The 18,562-nt window shown below is 46.2% G+C and overlaps 3 protein-coding genes across 3 annotated transcripts in view; all 3 read left to right on the top strand.

Annotated features, from left to right (window-relative positions):
• LOC311177947 (late cornified envelope protein 2A-like) overlaps positions 1-18,562 on the top strand; it is a gene marked incomplete at both ends in the record, with an annotated part of 137,830 nt that overhangs the window by 58,212 nt on the left and 61,056 nt on the right. The window lies entirely within an intron of this gene.
• On the top strand, positions 5,637-5,927 carry LOC311177949 (late cornified envelope protein 3C-like; the record flags this gene model as incomplete). Its single annotated transcript, XM_084244229.1, has 1 exon — positions 5,637-5,927. The coding sequence occupies one exon, from the start codon at positions 5,637-5,639 to the stop codon at positions 5,925-5,927; it is 291 nt and encodes a 96-aa protein (XP_084100355.1).
• LOC311177948 (late cornified envelope protein 3C-like) lies at positions 14,532-14,834 on the top strand (the record flags this gene model as incomplete). The annotated part of the gene is made up of 1 exon (XM_084244228.1): positions 14,532-14,834. One exon carries the CDS (start codon positions 14,532-14,534, stop codon positions 14,832-14,834), a length of 303 nt encoding a protein of 100 aa, XP_084100354.1.

Below are 18,562 nucleotides of genomic sequence, written 5' to 3'. Positions count from 1 at the left end.
TTTCTGTTTTCTTATTACTGATTCTGAGTATTTTTAGTATATTTTGAATATAAGTCCTTAAGCTGATTTATTTTTCTGGGATTTTCTTTAAGTCTGAATTTCTCTTTTTGCATTCTCCTAACAGTATCTTTACAAAAGAAAACTTTGATGTTGATATAATCTAACTTAATAAGGCTTTCTTCTTGAATTGCTCCTTTTATTGTCACAGGTAAAAATTTGCATAATTCAGTGTCATAAAAATGTTCTCTTATGTTTGACAGTAGAAGTTTTACATTATGTTTGATATTTTGGTCGATTATCCATATTGAGTTAATTTTTGTAAATAGCATGAGGTACAGTTCAAGTCTTTATTATACAGGAGTCTGCGTATTTCAGCAATATTTGTGAGGTTGACCATCTTATCTTCAGCTCCAGGCAAATGCTTTGGTTTATGTTTAGACTGAGCCAATCAAATGCCCAGGGGTAATTTTTCAATCTGTTCTTCCTCCAGAACCCCTCGCAGGAAAGTGCTCATTCTGATAATCGTAACATTAGCTCTAAGGCTTCTGTAGATATTCTTTATTGGGTTCATGGTATTCCCTTCTAGTCCTAGTTTTCTGGAAGTTTTTATGCTGAATTGATATTGCATTGTTTTTCAAGTGATTTTTTTTTATCTATTGAGATAATCATATACTTTTATTTTCCCTTTAGTCTGATATGTCTCAATAGCATTGTCTCAATTACTCCAAGACTCTCCTTAGAATGGTTGGCCTGTCTGGATTCCTTTTCTCTTTTTCAAAAAAGACAAATTTTTATAAAATATGAGTGCCTCCTGTAATGTATAACCTCTGTATAAGATGTCTTTTTTCAGCCTGATAGCATAAGATGATTTCACAATTCCTTTATTTTCCCTAAGTAAAGTGTCACTGAGTGTCTCCATGTAATTCCTTGGAATCGTCAAAGGAATGTATTCATGATCACAAAAACCAGTTTGACAGCTCCTGTCAGCGCAGCACACTGGCTCTTCCTGTCCAGGTCCAGCTCACATCCTCTGTGCCCACCCTGCTCCTGCTCCACGTTGCCTCCCCTCCCCTCCCCACTGCGTCAGGGCCACCGGGGAGCCCCAGGAACCACCCAGAAGTATGAGCCACAGCTCAGTGGGTCAGGCTGAAAATGAACCTGCTTCAAGGACTGTGGTGAACAGGCCTCCTCCCTATTTCAGTATCACAATTTGACTAAAAGCAACTCCTCTTCTAAGAAGTGTTTGCTTTGTAGTTGTATTGGCTCTTGGCTCTCATTCCCTGCCCAGAATCACATAGCTCTCCCAGGAAATGAGTTGCTAAGGTCTACACCCTCATCTTTGAACTTGGGCCTAAGTCTATACCAGTTGCCTCCCGTGTTCCCCGTCCTGGCTGCACTCCCCAGAATACAATTCTCCCAGGACAAGTCACCAGACGCAGTCCAGTGCTCTGCTGGAAGACACACAAATCCAAGTTCAGAAAACACAAAAGAAATCATGCCCACCCTTACCAACAAGGAGCAGCAGAAATCCCTCACAGTCATTTCAGATACTAACCCCCTAACACCTGGCCCTGCTTATTTTGTCTGTCCTGCCCCTGCCTCTCTTTCTCCTGTCTTGCCTGCTCACGCCCATCCCCCAGTTGGTCCTCTCAACAGTTCTCTCTTTCCTACCATGTTGAAATTGAAATGCCAAGAGAATTCCTGATAACTTTACAAGGATAGTAAAGAAGGTTTGAATCTTTCTTACTTCGGTTTGAAACTTCAGCGTCAGTTACTTCAATATCAGTTGCCCTCCTCCAGGGAATTCAGTGCAGGGATGTAGTTAGACATTTTTCTTCTCTTTCACCTGCTCTACCACCTTCTGGTCATTTTTTTTTTTTTCTGTAGCTTCTGATATCTTCAGTCCTAGTGAAAAGGGCAAAGGAAGACAGAAAATGTATCTGACTTGTTCTTGTTGCCTGCTCAGCAGGCTTCCAGGGGTTCTTTGTGAAAGACACAGAATGAGGAATCTCTGATGAGCTGAAGGTGTGAGAGCTCAGCTTTGCAAGAGATATGCCCACAGCAGAGTTCCCTGATATGGGGGGCATATCCAAGGCCTCCCCTTCTGTGACCCTGCTAAGTTTCCTTTCTGCAGGGTTCAATCCATGGCCACTGGTACCTGCTGCCCCTCCTAAGCAGGGATCTGGGGGCAGCAGTGCTGGAAACCTTGAATTTGAACTTTGTCATGTGAGGTGTTTCTGCCCTTCCTTGGGGTAGTAGCAAGGAGATAACAACACCGTTTTGCTAGGAAAATCATTCTCCATTCTGACATTTTTCGTTTTCTATTTTATAATGGTGTAAATAGCAGATCTTCTACAGTTTCTTGTTAGTATCTAGATTGGCTCTAGATCTCCAGGGCTTTTTCTAGAACTTGAAGATATTTGGTGCTCTGTTTTGATGGTTGGAATTTGAACTAAAGTTTTAATAAGAAGTGCCTCACCAGTGGCACAGGGGTTAAAGACAGTGCTATCAAGCTGTCGCCAGCCACTGCAGCAGGAGTTTGATTCCGGCCAGCCAGGGAGCAACCCACATGGTACAGCAGACCTCTCCTGACTCGCCCGCTGCTCCCCTCAACAGTGCACTTCATTAGATCTACCTGTTCTGCTGCCCACTCTCTCTGGTGAATCCTCTCACCCCCCACAACTCTGGCGCATACCCCAGTTCTTGTATGCATAAATAAATAAATATTAAAAAAAAGAAGAAAATTATGAACCAGCGTCATGGTAGAGGCTGGAGACAGATTAGAGGGCAGAAAAGCTGCATTTATTGAGGATAATGCTGAAGGCAACAGTGGACCAGGTAGGAATGTTGTTTTGCCTTGGGGAGGGGTCCTCAGCCTCATTTTTATACCCTGCTTTTTCTGGATTTTCAAGGATACAAGGCACCCATTTTTGTAGGTTAACATCTGCTGGGGTGTTGGGTCAGGATTAGCTCTGCATTCCTTGAAGTTCCCACTACCTTTTTTGATCATATGTAAGTTTTGTGGGTTGGTTCCCCTTATCTTTTCAAGCCTCCCAAGGTTTTATGATATGGTTTCCATGGCAAAAATTTGGTCCCCGTTATCTATTCAAACCTCCCATTCTTGTCTGCTGAGCAAAGAAGGGGGGGATGTTTGAGTTTTGACCCTTTAAAATGATACCACAACACCAACCCCTATAAAAAGGGCTGGGGGGTGCAATTGAATGGGGATTATAACCAAAATAATAATGCATACATTGTGCAAAAATGAAAAGTGATGTAAGAATTATATAAAATAAAATATTAATTAAAAAATAAAATGTTAATTAAAAAAAGGGCTTCATTTGAGATATCACTTAGTCAACTGTGTGTACTGTTTTCTCATCTGCTTTTTGCCAACAAACAACAGACCGTGAACATTTTTCTCCATAAGACAATAGAAGTCCATGATATCAAAGGTAATAGCAAAATTAATACATTATGTATGGATTATTGAAGTTTGTAACTATGACTGTATTTTCCTTTGACTCTAGCATGATTCAATCAATTCAAATATTCAATAGGTTTTAATTTATACAAATCCATTAAAAAAAAGCCCTGTAGATGGTCAACTGTTCAATATATTTAATTGCTATCAAAACCTAATTTGGCTCTGCTCATCTCATGCCCCAAGCTCCCTGTCATTCCCAGGTGCCAATAATCATGAGAGGGGTCGCACTTCCTCCACAGAAGATTCTTGCCCCAGGCCCAATCCACTGTCCACACAACTCACTGCCAGGAGCTCTGGAAGCTCATGGATTACTTTGAAGGCCTTGGCCACTGGGGTAGGCTGGAGACACTGTGCACATTATGTTTACCACAAGAATTTATCTTATGATTTATTCATTTGTCTGTGAGTCTGCTGTGATATACTCAAGAAATTGTTATTGATATACTCAGTGGCATACTACACAACTATTAAAAAAAAAGATGAAATTGTGTCTTTTGTGACAATATGGATGGAACTTGAGGTGAGTATACTGAGTGAAATAAGTCAGAAAATGAAAGACAATTACTGCATAGTTTGACACATTTGTAGAATATGAAAGACAAACAACAACAACAACAAAACCCACAAAACAGGCAAAACACAAAAGGATAACTCTCAGACTGCAAAAAATATGGTGGTTACAGGGGCGTGGGGTGAGAGGCTAGCAGGGAATCCCTGACAATGTGTATGCACAGGAGCTCAGGAGGGCGGTGAAAAAAAGCCTGTGCACATGTCTTGTGTGAAGCTGTACCTCCGAAATGATATGTCATGTAAACAAACACCAAATCAACAATATTTGATAAAAAAAGAAAAAACTTCCACTGAAAACAATGTGCTAGACAAAAGTTATTGTCTTTTTTTAAATATTTATTTATTTATTTATTTATACAAGCACTGGGTATAGTCAGAAGCGCGGGAGGGTGAGAGGATTCACCAGAGACAGAGTGGGGAACAGAACAGGCAGACCGACAAAGTACACTGCTGAGGGGAGCAGTGGGCAGCAGGAGAGGTCTGCGCGCCATGTGGGACCCTCGCCAGTGGCCGGGGATCGAACCGGTGCTGCAGAGGCTGCGGGCAGCTTCCCAACCCAGCGCTCAACCACTGCGCCACCGGGGAGGCCCAAAAGCTATTGTCTTATTAAATATATAGATAAATGGAAGGAAAATGAAAAACCCTCAGGCTAAAAACTCAGTAAAACCAACAGCTCAGAGAAATAATAAAAAGCAAACATAAAAAACCAAAAACAACAACACAATTCTTTCCTTGTCAAACCTGTTCCAAGAAAAGCACTAGAGAGAGTCTGCAGGAGGCATGCAAGCAGAAAGCAGAAAGGAAGAAGGAGGATGGCAGGTCAGGCTCCCTGCACCTGGGGGTAGGGGTGGGGCTATGTGGACAGTCATGCTTCCTCCTTGAACCTACCTAGCTGGACATTATGCAAGTGCCAGGTAAGGGACTTGCACCCTCCTGGGAGGGTGCCAGGCGGTCCCCTCCCTGCATGAGAAAGCAGCCGTGTGCTCCGGCCCTGCATCACACCCTGCGCAGGATAAAAGTGCTCCTGCCCTGGGCTCCCCATGCACAGCCTCCTCGGGAACAGCCTCTCCTGCCTCCTCTGCACCTGGTGAGTGCCCAGCAAGGTTGAGACTCCAGTTGAGATGCTGGACTGGAACTAAAGAGGAGGGAGACAGAGGGGTCTGGAGGGAAATCCTGGCGATGAGGACACAGAGAAGGAAACAATGGGGCAAGGGAGGCCAGGAAGGAGTGACAGGAATTCTGTGACCGGCATAAGCCATGGGAACACACGATTCCCTCCCCTGCTCATTCTCTTCTTGTCCACACATGTTCCTGGGACGTCGTCCCTCAGAAGCTCTCCCTGTGGGTGCATCTTCTGTGTGTCTCCCCCGGGAAAAAATCCTGTATCCCCAAGTAGCTTGGCAGCCTCAGGTCCTGGGTGGAGAGCACAGGGGGAGGCATCTTGCATGTCCCAGTACCTCCTCATCCCTTGGTCAGAAAGCAGCTGGTCCAGGAAACCAAGAGTGAGGAGATAATCGGATTGTGGATCTGAACTGACAGGCATTTTTCTTTTGTCCAGGCTCATCCTCCTCCCGCCACGATGTCCTGCCAGCAGAACCAGCAGCAGTGCCAGCCCCCTCCCAAGTGCCCTACACCCAAGTGTCCCACACCCAAGTGCCCCCCCAAGAGCCCAGCGCAGTGCTTGCCTCCGGCCTCCTCGGGCTGTGCGCTCAGCTCCGGGGGCTGCCATGGCCCCAGCTCTGGGACTGGCTGCTGCCTGAGCTCCCACAGGTCCCATGGGTGCAGGCGCCAGAGCTCTGGCTCCTGTGGTGCTAGTGGGCAGCAGTCGGGGGGCTCTGGCTGTGGCCGCGGCTCAGGGGGCTGCTGCTGACCTGGACTTCTGATGCTGAAAGGAGCCATTTCAGGGGAGACCAGAATCCCAGGGGCTAGGCAAAGCCCCTGCCTGACACAGCTGTTCCCACACACTCCATCCTGGTTTCTGCAGCTATGCCAGATGTCCCAGGGAGGCTTCCCTGTCGTCCCAAGAGGCTCCATCTATCTGATGTCTAGAATCTCAAAGTTCCCCCCTTTCCTTGCCTGTGACTGGGGTGCCTAACCCCAACTGTGAAAAATAAAGCTTCTCTTCCTCATTTACATCAGTGCTCATGTGTTACTTCACTTTGTCTTTCCTGGTTACTGGTGACTGGTCCTCTGTCTGCCCCCACGTCCATCGCCATCCTGCCAAGGGTGCAGGATGCTGGACTAGGCCCTCACTGAACGAGGAGGGGTCTGGCTTTGTTTTATACTAGATGTTGACCCTGGTGAGAGGGGGCATTGGGCAGGTCCTGCCACCACCAGGACCAGGGCAACTGTCCTAAGAAAGTGAGTAGATGCCCCTCTCACGGTGCCTCCCAGGCTCTACCAGGAGCTACAATTCACTTTTTGTGAGCAGTTTCGGCATCCCATTAAGAAACAGAGATTGCATAGCAGCAAATACTAAAAAACTAGGCACAAGGCAGTTCTCAATGAGAAGAAATTTGATCTTGGAAAATGTCAAACTATTTCACTTTAGCATCCAGATCTCAGAACTTTTAAAATCATGAGATTTAATGGAAAAAGGACTCCCAGTTAATTTGCTTCCAGACATACTCTGACAAGGAGTAACTCACTCAGGTCCACACCTTTCCCTCAGATCTGCCAGATTTGGATACATCACAATGAAAACCTTGTCACCCCAGACCTGAGAAATTCTTGGAGAGTGCGACTCCAAGGATAGGAGCAGTATAAGGCCATGGTGAAAACATAAAATAAATTCGGGATGGAAAAGCTTCTGGGTGGTCAGTCACCCCAGCAGTGTGAGACCTCACTCAGCCTCATGGGTGGGGTGTGCTGGTGACCCAGAGGCACACAGTGCAGGAGCTGAGCTGCGCTGCCATGTGGAGCGTGGCTGCAGTGCTGGGCCACACTGTAAATGCACATCGGCTTCCAGAGAAGCTGGACTCAGCCCTTGAAGTAATCCAGTCTGTCACCCACCAAGACTGTAGACTGAGATTTGGGGGTTTAGAACCCCTATCAGTCTCAAGCTCTCAGTGCTGAAGTAGCCACAATCCCTGCAGTCAGTGAGTGCACCAGGAGGGAGAAGAAATAGTGCTGGACCCAAAGTGAAGCTTGAACCTGCAACACCAGCACAGTGGAGTGAAAGCCACAGCTGTGAAGCTTGTGATGCTGTCCCTGAAACTGGACCCCAACAGGTGAAAGTTCAGTAGTGGGGTGATGCCCCAGGTTCCATCAGGAGCACCCCCATCGCAATCCAGGACTCAACAGTCAGTAATTCATTGATTCAGAAGCTATTTCTTAAGCACCCACTATGAGCAGAACTGTAGGTCCTGGACATACGAAAGAGATAAGAAAGACAGTTTCTGATTTCCTGGCAATGCAGCAGAGGAATGCAGTGTCTCTGTCTGGAGGCTGCCATACCCTTGGATAGGGGAGGCAGGGTGTAGGTTTGATTCACACAATCAAGAACCCCAGCCTGGGAAAAATATTGAGACCAAATCATACTGGCTTTGCTGCTGTCATAAATTCATATGATCACTTCTTGCTTTCATACAATGGCAATTGTCAAGTCACACCAGCCAATGAACCACTAAAGGTGATGGGAGAATATAGGCCTCTGGGCTCATGTCCCTCCCAGACCCTCTCCTTTCTCCCTCCAAAGTCCCAGTGAAAAAGCAAGTTTGCACCAGTTCTGTGAATGCTTTTGTTTTCCTCCCTGTTCTACCATATTTGAGCATCTCTCATTGGGCACTTACCTTGGCAGACCTTCCTGCAACAGAATAAACACACACACATTTACTGTTAAAATGTTTTATCTCAAACTCTAATTTTCAATTGTATGTGTGATGTAAAATATTTGTCCTATTCTTTTTTTTTTAAAGATTTATTTATTTTCACAAGAACTGGGGTACAGGACAGAGGTGCGGGAGGGTGAGAGAATTCACCAGAGACTGAGTGGAGAGCAGAACAGGCAGACTGACTGAAAGCACTGCTGAGGGGAGCAGCAGGCGCGACAGGAGAGGTCTGCCTCACCATGGGGATCTCTCCCTGACCAGCTGGGAATCGAATCCACACTGCAGAGGCTGCAGATAGCTTCACAGTGCTGAGCTCAACCCGCTGCACCACCGGGGAGGTCCCATATTTATCCTATTCTTAAGTGTAATTCTGTTTAAGAGGGGAATACATCTCTAGTTTAAAATAAAATAAGAAAAATGTCCACAGTAGATTTAAATGCAGTTTTAGCAGATGTTAGTCAATTCAATTGCATCATGTCAACTGTACATAATAGCACTTCCACATCTAATTATTATTCACCGAAGGTAATTATAATTATCTTTCAGCTAAATCTCCCCTGGTTGTCCAGCCTAGGTGACTCACCTTTCCTGAACCATCCTGAAACTCAGAAACAGAGTAAAGGATTCCATGACACATCTTTCATTGGATACAGGTTGTTTCTTATTTACAGCTCTGATTTCACCTCTAAAAATCTATGGCATTGTGCCCTCCTAAGAGTATGGCCATTATTCTCCCCAAACACTGCCATGCAGGTAGCTTGCTCCTGAAGAAACAGGGGGGCAAGGTCAGGATTATCTAATTCCACAACCAGCACGTTGTGAGCATGTTATTCTGGTCCCTTCTGTCAGTCATGTGCTGCCCTCAAGCTTCAGAGCGATCACTCCCCCTCTTTGTGGGGACCCTCTGCCTCTGGTTTCATGAGTGTCTCTCAGGCTCCCCCCTGCACCAGCCCCCATATGCTCTCTCAGGCTCCACAGTCCACTGTTCCTTCTGTAAACCCTCGCTCAGTTCCTAGGGGCCCAAGTTCCTCTCAGCTGCTCCCAGGGGATACCAGTGCAATATCTGAGCACACCAACCAACAGGAGGCTGATACCCAAGAGCTCCTGCTCGAGCCTGAGGCCTCTCTGCACATGTCTGCGTCACCTGTCATCACCTTGGCTCACAGCTGATGGGCTGCCCACCCGCCCGCTCGCCCGCCATCCTGTGGGCTGCTCCACCAGGCCCATGCTTATTCACTCTGATTTCCTGGCGCACCAGACCCAGTGTGGTATCAGTTTTTGTGATATTTTATTTATTTTATTTTTTAATTTATTTTATCATTTTTTAATATTTATTTATTTATTTATACAAGCATTGGGTACAGTCAGAAGTGCGGGAGGGTGAGAGAATTCACCAGAGCCAGAGCGGGGAGCAGAGCAGGCAGACAGACGAAATACACTGCTGAGGGGAGCAGCGGGCAGCAGGAGAGGTCTGTTGCACCATGTGGGACCCTTGTCGGCTGCCAGGGATCGAATTGGCGCTGCAGAGGCTGCGGGCAGCTTCGCAGCCCAGCGCTCAACCGCTGCGCCACCGGGGAGGCCCTTTGTGACATTTTAGAGAATGAAAAAAGAAAGGAAGGAAAGAGGAATGGACAAAGAAAGAGTGGGAGGGATAGAAGAAAACAAGACCACCAGAAAGTTAAGGAACAGCTATCTGAACAGGTCCCTTCTCATAGGAAAACATGCTCGCTGTCCCCTTCCCTCCCTAACACGAGTCCCTGCAACCTCCCGGTGTGACACAGGGAACGGGGACTGGTGAGAAATTCCTGTCCAAACCCCTGTGGGTTAGAACTCCCGGGACAACGGCTCTCTCCTCCAGGTGCCCAGACAGGGATCCCTGAGCATGGAGCTTCAGCCCTTCAGGCGCCCAGCTCCCAGCCCCACGGGCAGAACCTCAGTCCTGTGTGTCATAGACAGGTGAGGAGCTGGAGGGGAGGTTTGCAGGAGAACATGGCAAGGTGTGAGACTCGAGAAACAGAATCAGAATTTCTGATTGGCCAGAAATACATACTGCCTGCCAAAGAGCTGTGTTGGTTCATGGGCAACAGGTAGAGAAGGCTACAGGGAATCCTGTTCTTCAATCTTCATCTTTCTTTTCCTTCTCATATGATCTGATCTTCTCAGGCTGGTCATACATTGGCATCCTTTGGGTGATATTAAAAATCCTGATAATTAGGGTACACTGCAGACTATGTCAATGAATGCCTTTGGGGATAAAGAGTCAGAGAGTTGCTTTTTTAAAAAATTTTTCTAGATAAAATATATATAAATAAAAAAATAAATAAAATTTAAAAAATAGAAATTAAAAAATCAGTGCCAAAAATAGAACAATGATGTAACATGTATATCAATAAATAAATTTAATTTAAAAAAACTGCCAAGATAATTTCACTGTGGGGTCAAAATTTAGAACCTCTAATGGAGAACACGCTCAGTTCTCACCAGATATTTCAGCCCCTCTGATCTCCAAAAACCCACTCACTCCCCACTCTCCATTCTAGTTTTTATTGCCTGGATACCCTTTGTACCTGTGTGAGACTTTGAAATAATTAAACTGATTCTAAATCCATCGGCTAACCCAAGCCTCTCTTGACAACCCAGACTCTCTAGGCTGTGAGATAATTCCACCCATCCCTTGGCTCTTTCAGAAGCCCACTGACCACTCTGAGGGTTGCAGAAAACTCAAGGTCATGACAGAAAGATTACAGACCAACTACACTGGCTGATAAAAATGGGAGGACTTGAGGGTGACATAGACTTGGAGGAGCAAAACTTTCCAGTGTTGACATCTGAAGCCTTGCACATTAAACCACAAAACCTTATTTTAATGATATTACTAACTCCAGAAATGACTGTTTTTCTAAATGCACAACTTAGGAAATTATGCACTTTTTAATTTATTGACTGAGAGTGGAAATGTAGGAGGCACCAAGAGAGGCCTTTGGAACAAAAATTGCTCAAGGATTTTTACTACTTTATTTAAATGTCTGAAATCAGTGAGATACTAAGAATTTGTTTTCCTCCAACCACGGTCTTTTGCTATTCTTCAAGGCTGATCTTTGGTGATATCTGAAACATATTCCGTAACTTTGTAACATCTTTAGGGGTTTGAAATGATCCGGTACTTTTCAGATGTTATAACTCAGTACAAAAATTGTAACTGCTCCCATGCCACCCTCTCCTAAGGTGCTGCATTTGGAAAGAAACAGGATCAATTGTCACTCATCTTCCACTTCCTCCTTCACCTTGGGGGTCCCTTCTGCTCTGATGGAGACAGGGGCCTGGGACATGGGGAAGTAAGAAGGTAAACATTTTATGCTTAACTTGTGCTGCAGATGTCTCTAGGTGGCTCCATCCTATCTGTGCTAAAAGTTTACGAGTGTTCTCTTACCAGGTGAGTGTCTGGGATTGATAGTCTTGCAGGGGACATATCCTCATGGCAGAGTGAAGTGATACAAAAAAAAGTGGCCATTTCAGACACTTTCATAAACTCCCATCCCTGCTGGTGCAAATCATAGCATCATGAAGCTGGGGCTTCTTGCTTCGCCAGCCACACTCTTAGAGGGACTCCAGAACACAGCTCAAGCCTAGCAGACTTCCAAATGTCCACTTGGGTCAGGGAAACAGAAGGAAAACTGAACAATTCAGATATATGTCTTAAGTAATGAAGAAATTGTAAAGAAACTCAGAAAAATACTTGGAAATGAATTTTTAAAAAACACAACATATTAAAACTTACAAAATTCAACAAAAGGAGTGCCAAGAGAGAAATCTATAGTCATCAAGATAGAAATCTATAGTCATCAAGATAGATAGTCATCAAGATAGTAGTCGTCTATATGAAAAAAGAAGAAAAATCTTAAATCAATGTTGTAAACTTCCATTTAAGACACTGGAAAAAGAACAGCAAACTAAACCTAAAGCAAAAGGAAAGGAATAGTAAAGATTAAGACCACAGTTGTATTATTCATAATAGTAAAAATGTGGAAATAACCCAAATGTCCATCAAGGGATGCAAAAACTGGATATGGTATACCATCAAGTGCAATATTATTTTGTCATAAGGTGGAATAAAGTACTGCTACATGCTGCCTCAATATGAATGAGCATCGAAAACAATATGCTAAGTGAAAGAGGCCAACACAGAAGACCCCATGTTCTGTGACACCATTGTAAGAAATGTCTAGAATCAGCAAATCTGTTGAGGCAAAACATAATTTAGTGATTACCAGAAAGACAGGGAAGAATGGAAAATGACTGCCAATGGATAATGAGTTCCCTTTAGGGATGATAAAAATGTTTTGGAATTAGATAGTGATAATGGTTGCATAGCTTTGTAAATATACAATATAAATATATAAATGTCCATTTTAAAAGGGTGGATTTTATGGCATGCAAATTGTCATCTTACCTATAGATGTCACAGGGGAGTGTCACCATATAGATTGATTGTGATGACAGGAGAGTCTTGAACTACAATTAACTCTGATGAATAGGAAAGAGAGACTCATCTTTGACATATAAGCTATATGGTCTAATCAAAATACAGCCAAGGTAGTAAACCTGAGAGGCTGGATGCCTACCTCCGTAATGCCAGTGGTATTAACAAGGCACGAACTCTCCACTTCCTTCATCCACACCAGCCTCTGTGCTTCCTCTGATGTCTCTGGATGGTGGGATACTTATTCTCTTGGGGAAGGGACTCCTGGAGTGGTCACCTTGCAGAGTTATTCTCTCTGTTTCAAAGAGAATAGTTTTGAAGTAGAACAAAAGCAATCAGGATATTAAAGTACCCTACAGAGTCCATGTTTTCTCTAAAAACATAGAGCCAGTCATATAAGCTTTAATACTCATAGAAGAACGAAACACACCTACTACAAAGCATTTGATTTAAAATGTTACATGAATGACCATGCATATTGCTTTATAAATTTTGTTTGTAACTATAAATAGGTCATCACCATTTTTCCAAGTCATAAAACAAATAGGTAATATAATTTTATAGAAAAATATTTTATTTAAATGGAATATTTAAATTTTGGTGGAGTTCTTGGTAGCTATATTTTTTTGGCAATATAGCAAATATTGAATAATAAATGGTAAATTCAAATGAGAAAAATCTTCAGTTTGCTTATAGAACATAGTCACACTTCAGATACTGTCTGGTCTATTGAAGCCCCCTACCCATCAACAATGCACTTACCTCCACCCCCCTCCTTCTCACGAACCCCATTACTAGGTTCCCAGATGCCATGAGATCTTCTTTGGTGTTCTGCTTGCCCAGACAAGGTCTCAACTCTACTCCTCCATCCTTTTACCCCCTCATCTCATTCCCAAGGGCGCAAGCGACAGTAATTGGTGATATCTGAGGGGCAGGGAGCTTTGGTTTTGTGCAGGTGGAGGGAGGCTGACCCCCCAACCCCATGACCCCCAGTCTGAAGACGTTCTGCAAAGCTGCCTACAGCATCTAGCACTTGATGTTTGATACTGTATGTATACGTGTGTTGATATTTCTTTTTTTTAAAGATTTATTTATTTATGTATAAAAGAACTGGGGTGTAGGCCAGAGGTGCTAGGGTGAGAGGATTCACCAGAGACAGAATGGGGAACAGAACAGGCAGATTGACTGAAATACACTGCTGAGGGGAGCAGCGGGTGAGACAAGAGAGGTCTGCTGCGCCATGTGGGATAGCTCCCTGCCCACCCGGGGATGGAACTCATGCTACAGAGGCTGGCGATAGCCTGATAGTGCTGAGAGTCAACCCCTTGAGCCACCAGGGAGGTCCATGTGTTAACATTTCTCTCTCTTCTTCTTGACAGATTGCGAGCTACCCAGAAACAGAAAAGTACCACATTCATCCACATGTGCCTAGTTTCTAGCTAAGCCCCTGGGCAGAGACTATTTTGGGGAGTGTGAGCTCAATGAAGCTTGTGGGGGAGGGACCCCCAGTAGGTGAGTGAGAGGGGAAGTCAAAGAGCTTCCTGGTTCCCTTGAGTCAGGCATCTTGGTCATACCCAGGAAGATGATGAATGGCAGGTCAGTCCTGGGAGGGTGCCAGACTGTCCCCTCCCTTCATGTGAAAGCAGCCACATGCTCAGGCCCTGCATCACACCCTGCCCAGGATAAAAGGGCTCCAGCCGTGGGCTCCTCATGCACAGCCTCCTCTGGAACAGCCTCTCCTGCCTCCTCTGTGCCCGGTGAGTATCTACAGGGGTCACAGCCTCAGCTGGGAGTGCTGGGAAGACAGACTCAGACCCGGTTGGATCCAGCTGAAAGGGCCCCACAGGGGCAGCAGTGGGGAGGGTGTGCTGAGGAAGGACATGGAGGACCTGTCTGGGTCTGTGAACCCCCAAAGCCTCAGGTCCTCAGGGATCCTTCCCACTCCTGCTCTGAGCATGTTGTCAGGGTGCACAGGAGCCATCTGACACCGGGGAGCAGCTTTATGCACATGTATGTCTGTGTCCCGTGTTCCCATTTCTCTGCACAGATCCTGACTTAGAAAGCGGCCTGGTCGGGGGGATGTGCTTGACAAAACCCGCGAAGATGAGAACTTGATTGAGACATATTCTTTGTCTTTGTCCAGGCTCACCCTCCTCCCACCACGATGTCCTGCCAGCAGAACCAGCAGCAGTGCCAGCCCCCTCCCAAGTGCCCCGCCCCCAAATGCCCTGTCCCCAAGTGCCCCCCCAAGAGCCCAGCGCAGTGCTTGCCTCTGGCCTCCTCGGGCTGTGCGCTCAGCTCCGGGGGCTGCCATGGCCCCAGCTCCGGGGCTGGCTGCTGCCTGAGCTCCCATGGGGGCCTCAGGTCCCATGGGTGCTGGCGCCAGAGCTCTGGCTCCTGTGACAGTGCTACTGGGCAGCGGCCGGGGGGCTCTGGCTGTGGCCGCGGCTCTGGGGGCTGCTGCTGACCTGGACCATGAGATGAAGTGAAAACACCTGAAAGGAGGCGAGCTCCAACCTGAGGGACGCAGCCCCAGCAGGAGCCAGTTGTTCCACCTCCTCTCTCCTGCTGAGACCTATTGGAGATTTCCAGAGCCCCCAGCACTGCTGGGGCTAGCTTCACATTCTACAGAAGATAGAATGCTCAATGCTCCCTCTTACTTTGTTCCTGTGGGGGGGAAAAAAAAAATAAAACTTCCTTCTCAGCACAACCTTTGTCTGACACATTCATGTCTTCTCCCCAGCCTGCCGCCCAACACGGGGTTTCTGTCTCATACCACCCCAACTCACAGGAGCCTGGGGGTGGTTAGGATGGCGGTGGCCTTTGGAGCAGGACTGGTGGGGCAAATTAATGAAAGTCTTGTGTTGTTTTTTTGTGAAATGAGCGGGGATCTGATCTGCTGTTGGCATCCCAGGGTCTGTTCATGGAGTTCCTGTAAGAACATTGTTTTGGGGGGCCCCGCCAAGTGACTGAATGATGGGGTAAGAGGGATAGAGAATCAAAAGGGGCAGAGAAGAATGAGGCCAGAGGATGAAACTGCAAAATATCTAGCCAGCCATCATATGAAGACAGAGATAGAAGGAAAAGTGAAGGATTTTAGACTGGGCCCAGGGAAGAGACAGGGGAAAGCTCACTCAATGAAGGTTTCTGGAGCATGTGGGCTGGGTAGAAAATGCGGCCTGGAGAGCGTGGGTCAGTGGGGAGGAAAGGAAAGGTGACTCAGGAGTGGAAGTAGCGTGGGGCGGGGAAGACGGCAGCACCTGGGGGACTCACTTTGGTGTCAGAATACATGAGGACTTTCCCTGACAGCTGCTGACCTTCCCTCATCTCGGTCCAGAGATTCCCTTTGAGTGGAAGAAAACCTACTCCCCCCTTCTCTGGTCCAGGGGATGGTGCTCATGAAGCAGGAAGTTTCCCAAGTCTGCTGCTTGGGGGAGTCTGCTCCTTAGAGTCTGCTTCTTGCTGGAGCAGAGAAGTTGCTGGGTGTACTACACTGCTTGTACAAGTGGTAGCCGTGGCTACCTTGACCCCCTTCCTGAATGCTTATGCTATGATGGATGGGATAGCTAGTTTCCTTATACAAACTGCATAAAACCCTGCCATTTTTATTCTTGGGGGCTCAGCATTTTCGGGAGTGATCCCATTGAGCCCACCTGTGTGACAAGTAGATCTCTCTCCACCTCTCTGAGTGCCACCTGATTTCTCTGGGAAATCGCCATAACACTCACATGGGGGGTATATGTCAGTTCCCAAGGTCAAAGACAGAGGCGTGAGTTGAAAGTAAATATAGAACTCCAGAAAGCAAAGGGGAGGAAGGAGTTTCCTGGGCAGTGCAGTTGCTTCAGAGAACCCCTGGAGGATCCACTCAAGGAGAGGCTGAGAGGTCGAGACAAGTGCAGACCCAGCAGCCCTCACCCCTCTGCTTCCTCCAGCCTCAGGCTCTGTGGCCCTCATGACCCAGGAGGGCTGACCTTCAGACCTCCAAGCTGTGCAGCACTTGGGGGTCTCCTGAGTGCCCTGATTGGGGTGTCAGATCTGTGGGCTCTTTGGAGGCTCAGGTAGCAGCTTCCCCTAGAGCTGGAACCACAGTGGAAAGAGGCTGGAGGCAAATGATCTAAGGGATGCTTGAGGGTGAGGCATTTGGGAGGGGGGGAGGAGACGGAGGCTTCTGCAGTTTGTCCTGGCAGGATATCTCAGCTTAGTGATACAGGGGGGAATAAAATAAAGCCCTGCATAACACTGATGTATAGCTATCACTATAATCAGATCTTCCTTGACATACGGTGGGGTTATGTCCCAATAAACCCATTAAAAATGGAAATTATCACAAGTTGATATCTTCCTACCTACCAGACATCATAGTTTAGCCTGACTGACCATAAATGTGTGCATAAAACTTTAATCTACCCTTGGGAAAAATCATGTAATATAAAACCTATTTCATAACAAATTGTTTTATACTGTACTGAAAGTGAGAAACAGAATGCTGTAGCTCAAAATTCAAAGGATGTTTTCCACTGAATGTATGTCACTTGTATCAGTATGAATCTGAACTTTTGTAAGTCAGGGAGCTGGGACTGTCCTTTATGTATAAATGTCTATTTCCTGCCCTCTTGCCCCTTCTCCATCTTTTTGCTGATTCCAACCCTGTGACCCCAAATCCACAGTTTAGGTAACCTGAATGCAGCAGGGAAGCAGAAAGGGCCTTGAGCAGAGATCCTGGTTCAAGATGATTATGGATTAAGCCCCCAACTTTTTTCCCTTCCTCCTTTGATTTACAGTCAGGAAAAAGATGGTGGGATATGGAGAGTGGAGACAGGAAGCGTTATATTCTGAGTGGTAGATCTTCAAACTGCAAGTCCCAGGCCTCTGTAGATGCCCAGATATATTTCTGATAAAAGGGACACAGGAAGACCCCAAGATGTCCAAATACCTGGTTCTTGTCCTCACACTTCTGAAAGTTAGTTGTTTATGCTTTGTCATACATCCAACTGTTGTCCATCCTGCCATTTGTCCATCCATCCTTCCACTCATACAACATGAATCAAGTGCAAATTTCAGAAATGTGCTTACATAAGTGGGCTCCAACCTTGAGGAGCAATACTGTAGCAGACATAATGGACACTCACAAGTAGTGAAATTACTAAGCCTGCTATAATAGTGTGGAGGAAGTTCCTGGGGCTGAGTTATAGCCTTTGGGCATCAGTTCCTTTTGTCCTGACAGGAGTAAAGTGTCCAGATGTTGTCACTGGTATCACGCGTGGGAGGTGGGTGAGGTCTTTGACCTTCAAACTGGCTCTTGATTACAGGGCAGGAGCAAGATGTCACCTTGGGGTGACTCAGTTAAGGTGACTAAGAATACACGGAACCCCAGAGCCAAGAGTCCCTGGGCAGGAGGCTTCTGGGAAGAAGGAAGAAATAAAGCTGCCAGCTGAGAGAAACTACATCTAAAAGGGGAGCAAACTGAGATAGCAGGAGGCAGAAGAGTGTGCTGGCTCAGAACGTGGTTGTGCAAGGTTTTATGAGCAACCATCCTCATCAAGACCTAAACATGTTACAACCATGGCCCAAATCTGAGTTTTTTTCAGAATGCTGTGGGGACACGAGTTTATGTTGGGCCTTCAGGAAAAGGTAATGCCAGCTGGAGAGAGAATGATAGTGTCAATATCTCCACAATGATGGTTCAAAAACATGCCTCAGAATACTTTGACACTCCTCTCACAGAGCGATGGAGTCTATGTCTCCTCCTCTTGCCCCTAGGCTGGCTTGTAACTGGGTTGCTTAACCCATAGAAAATGCTAGAAGTTATGGTCTGTGAGGCTGGGGTTCAGTCACAAGAGGCCATGCGTATCCCACCTGATTGTCTTGGGAGAAGCATGTCACAAGGCTCAGGATTACACTGAGACCCTCATGCCAGAGACTCTGGGGTGGGTGGTAGCTGTAGCCAGCGTCAATGGTGCTCACCTAGGTGATCCTACCTGGATGTCCACCCCAATCAAACCTCCAGGGAACTACAGACCCATTCAACATCTGAGCGCAAAAGCAGGAAAGACTCCCAATCAGAATTACCTAGTTGAGCCATTCTGAAATCCTGACCCACAAAACAGAAAACTCCAAGTTTCACCACTACTGTTACAGTCATAGTGGTAATCAGGAAAGCCTCTAATCTTCTCCCATTACAACATTACTATTTAT

Source organism: Talpa europaea (genome assembly GCF_964194135.1).
Source record: "Talpa europaea genome assembly, chromosome: 9".
Classification (NCBI taxonomy): Eukaryota; Metazoa; Chordata; class Mammalia; order Eulipotyphla; family Talpidae; genus Talpa; species Talpa europaea.
The sequence above is the reverse complement of the archived record's forward strand: the minus strand, read 5'-3'. Positions and strand labels throughout refer to the sequence as shown.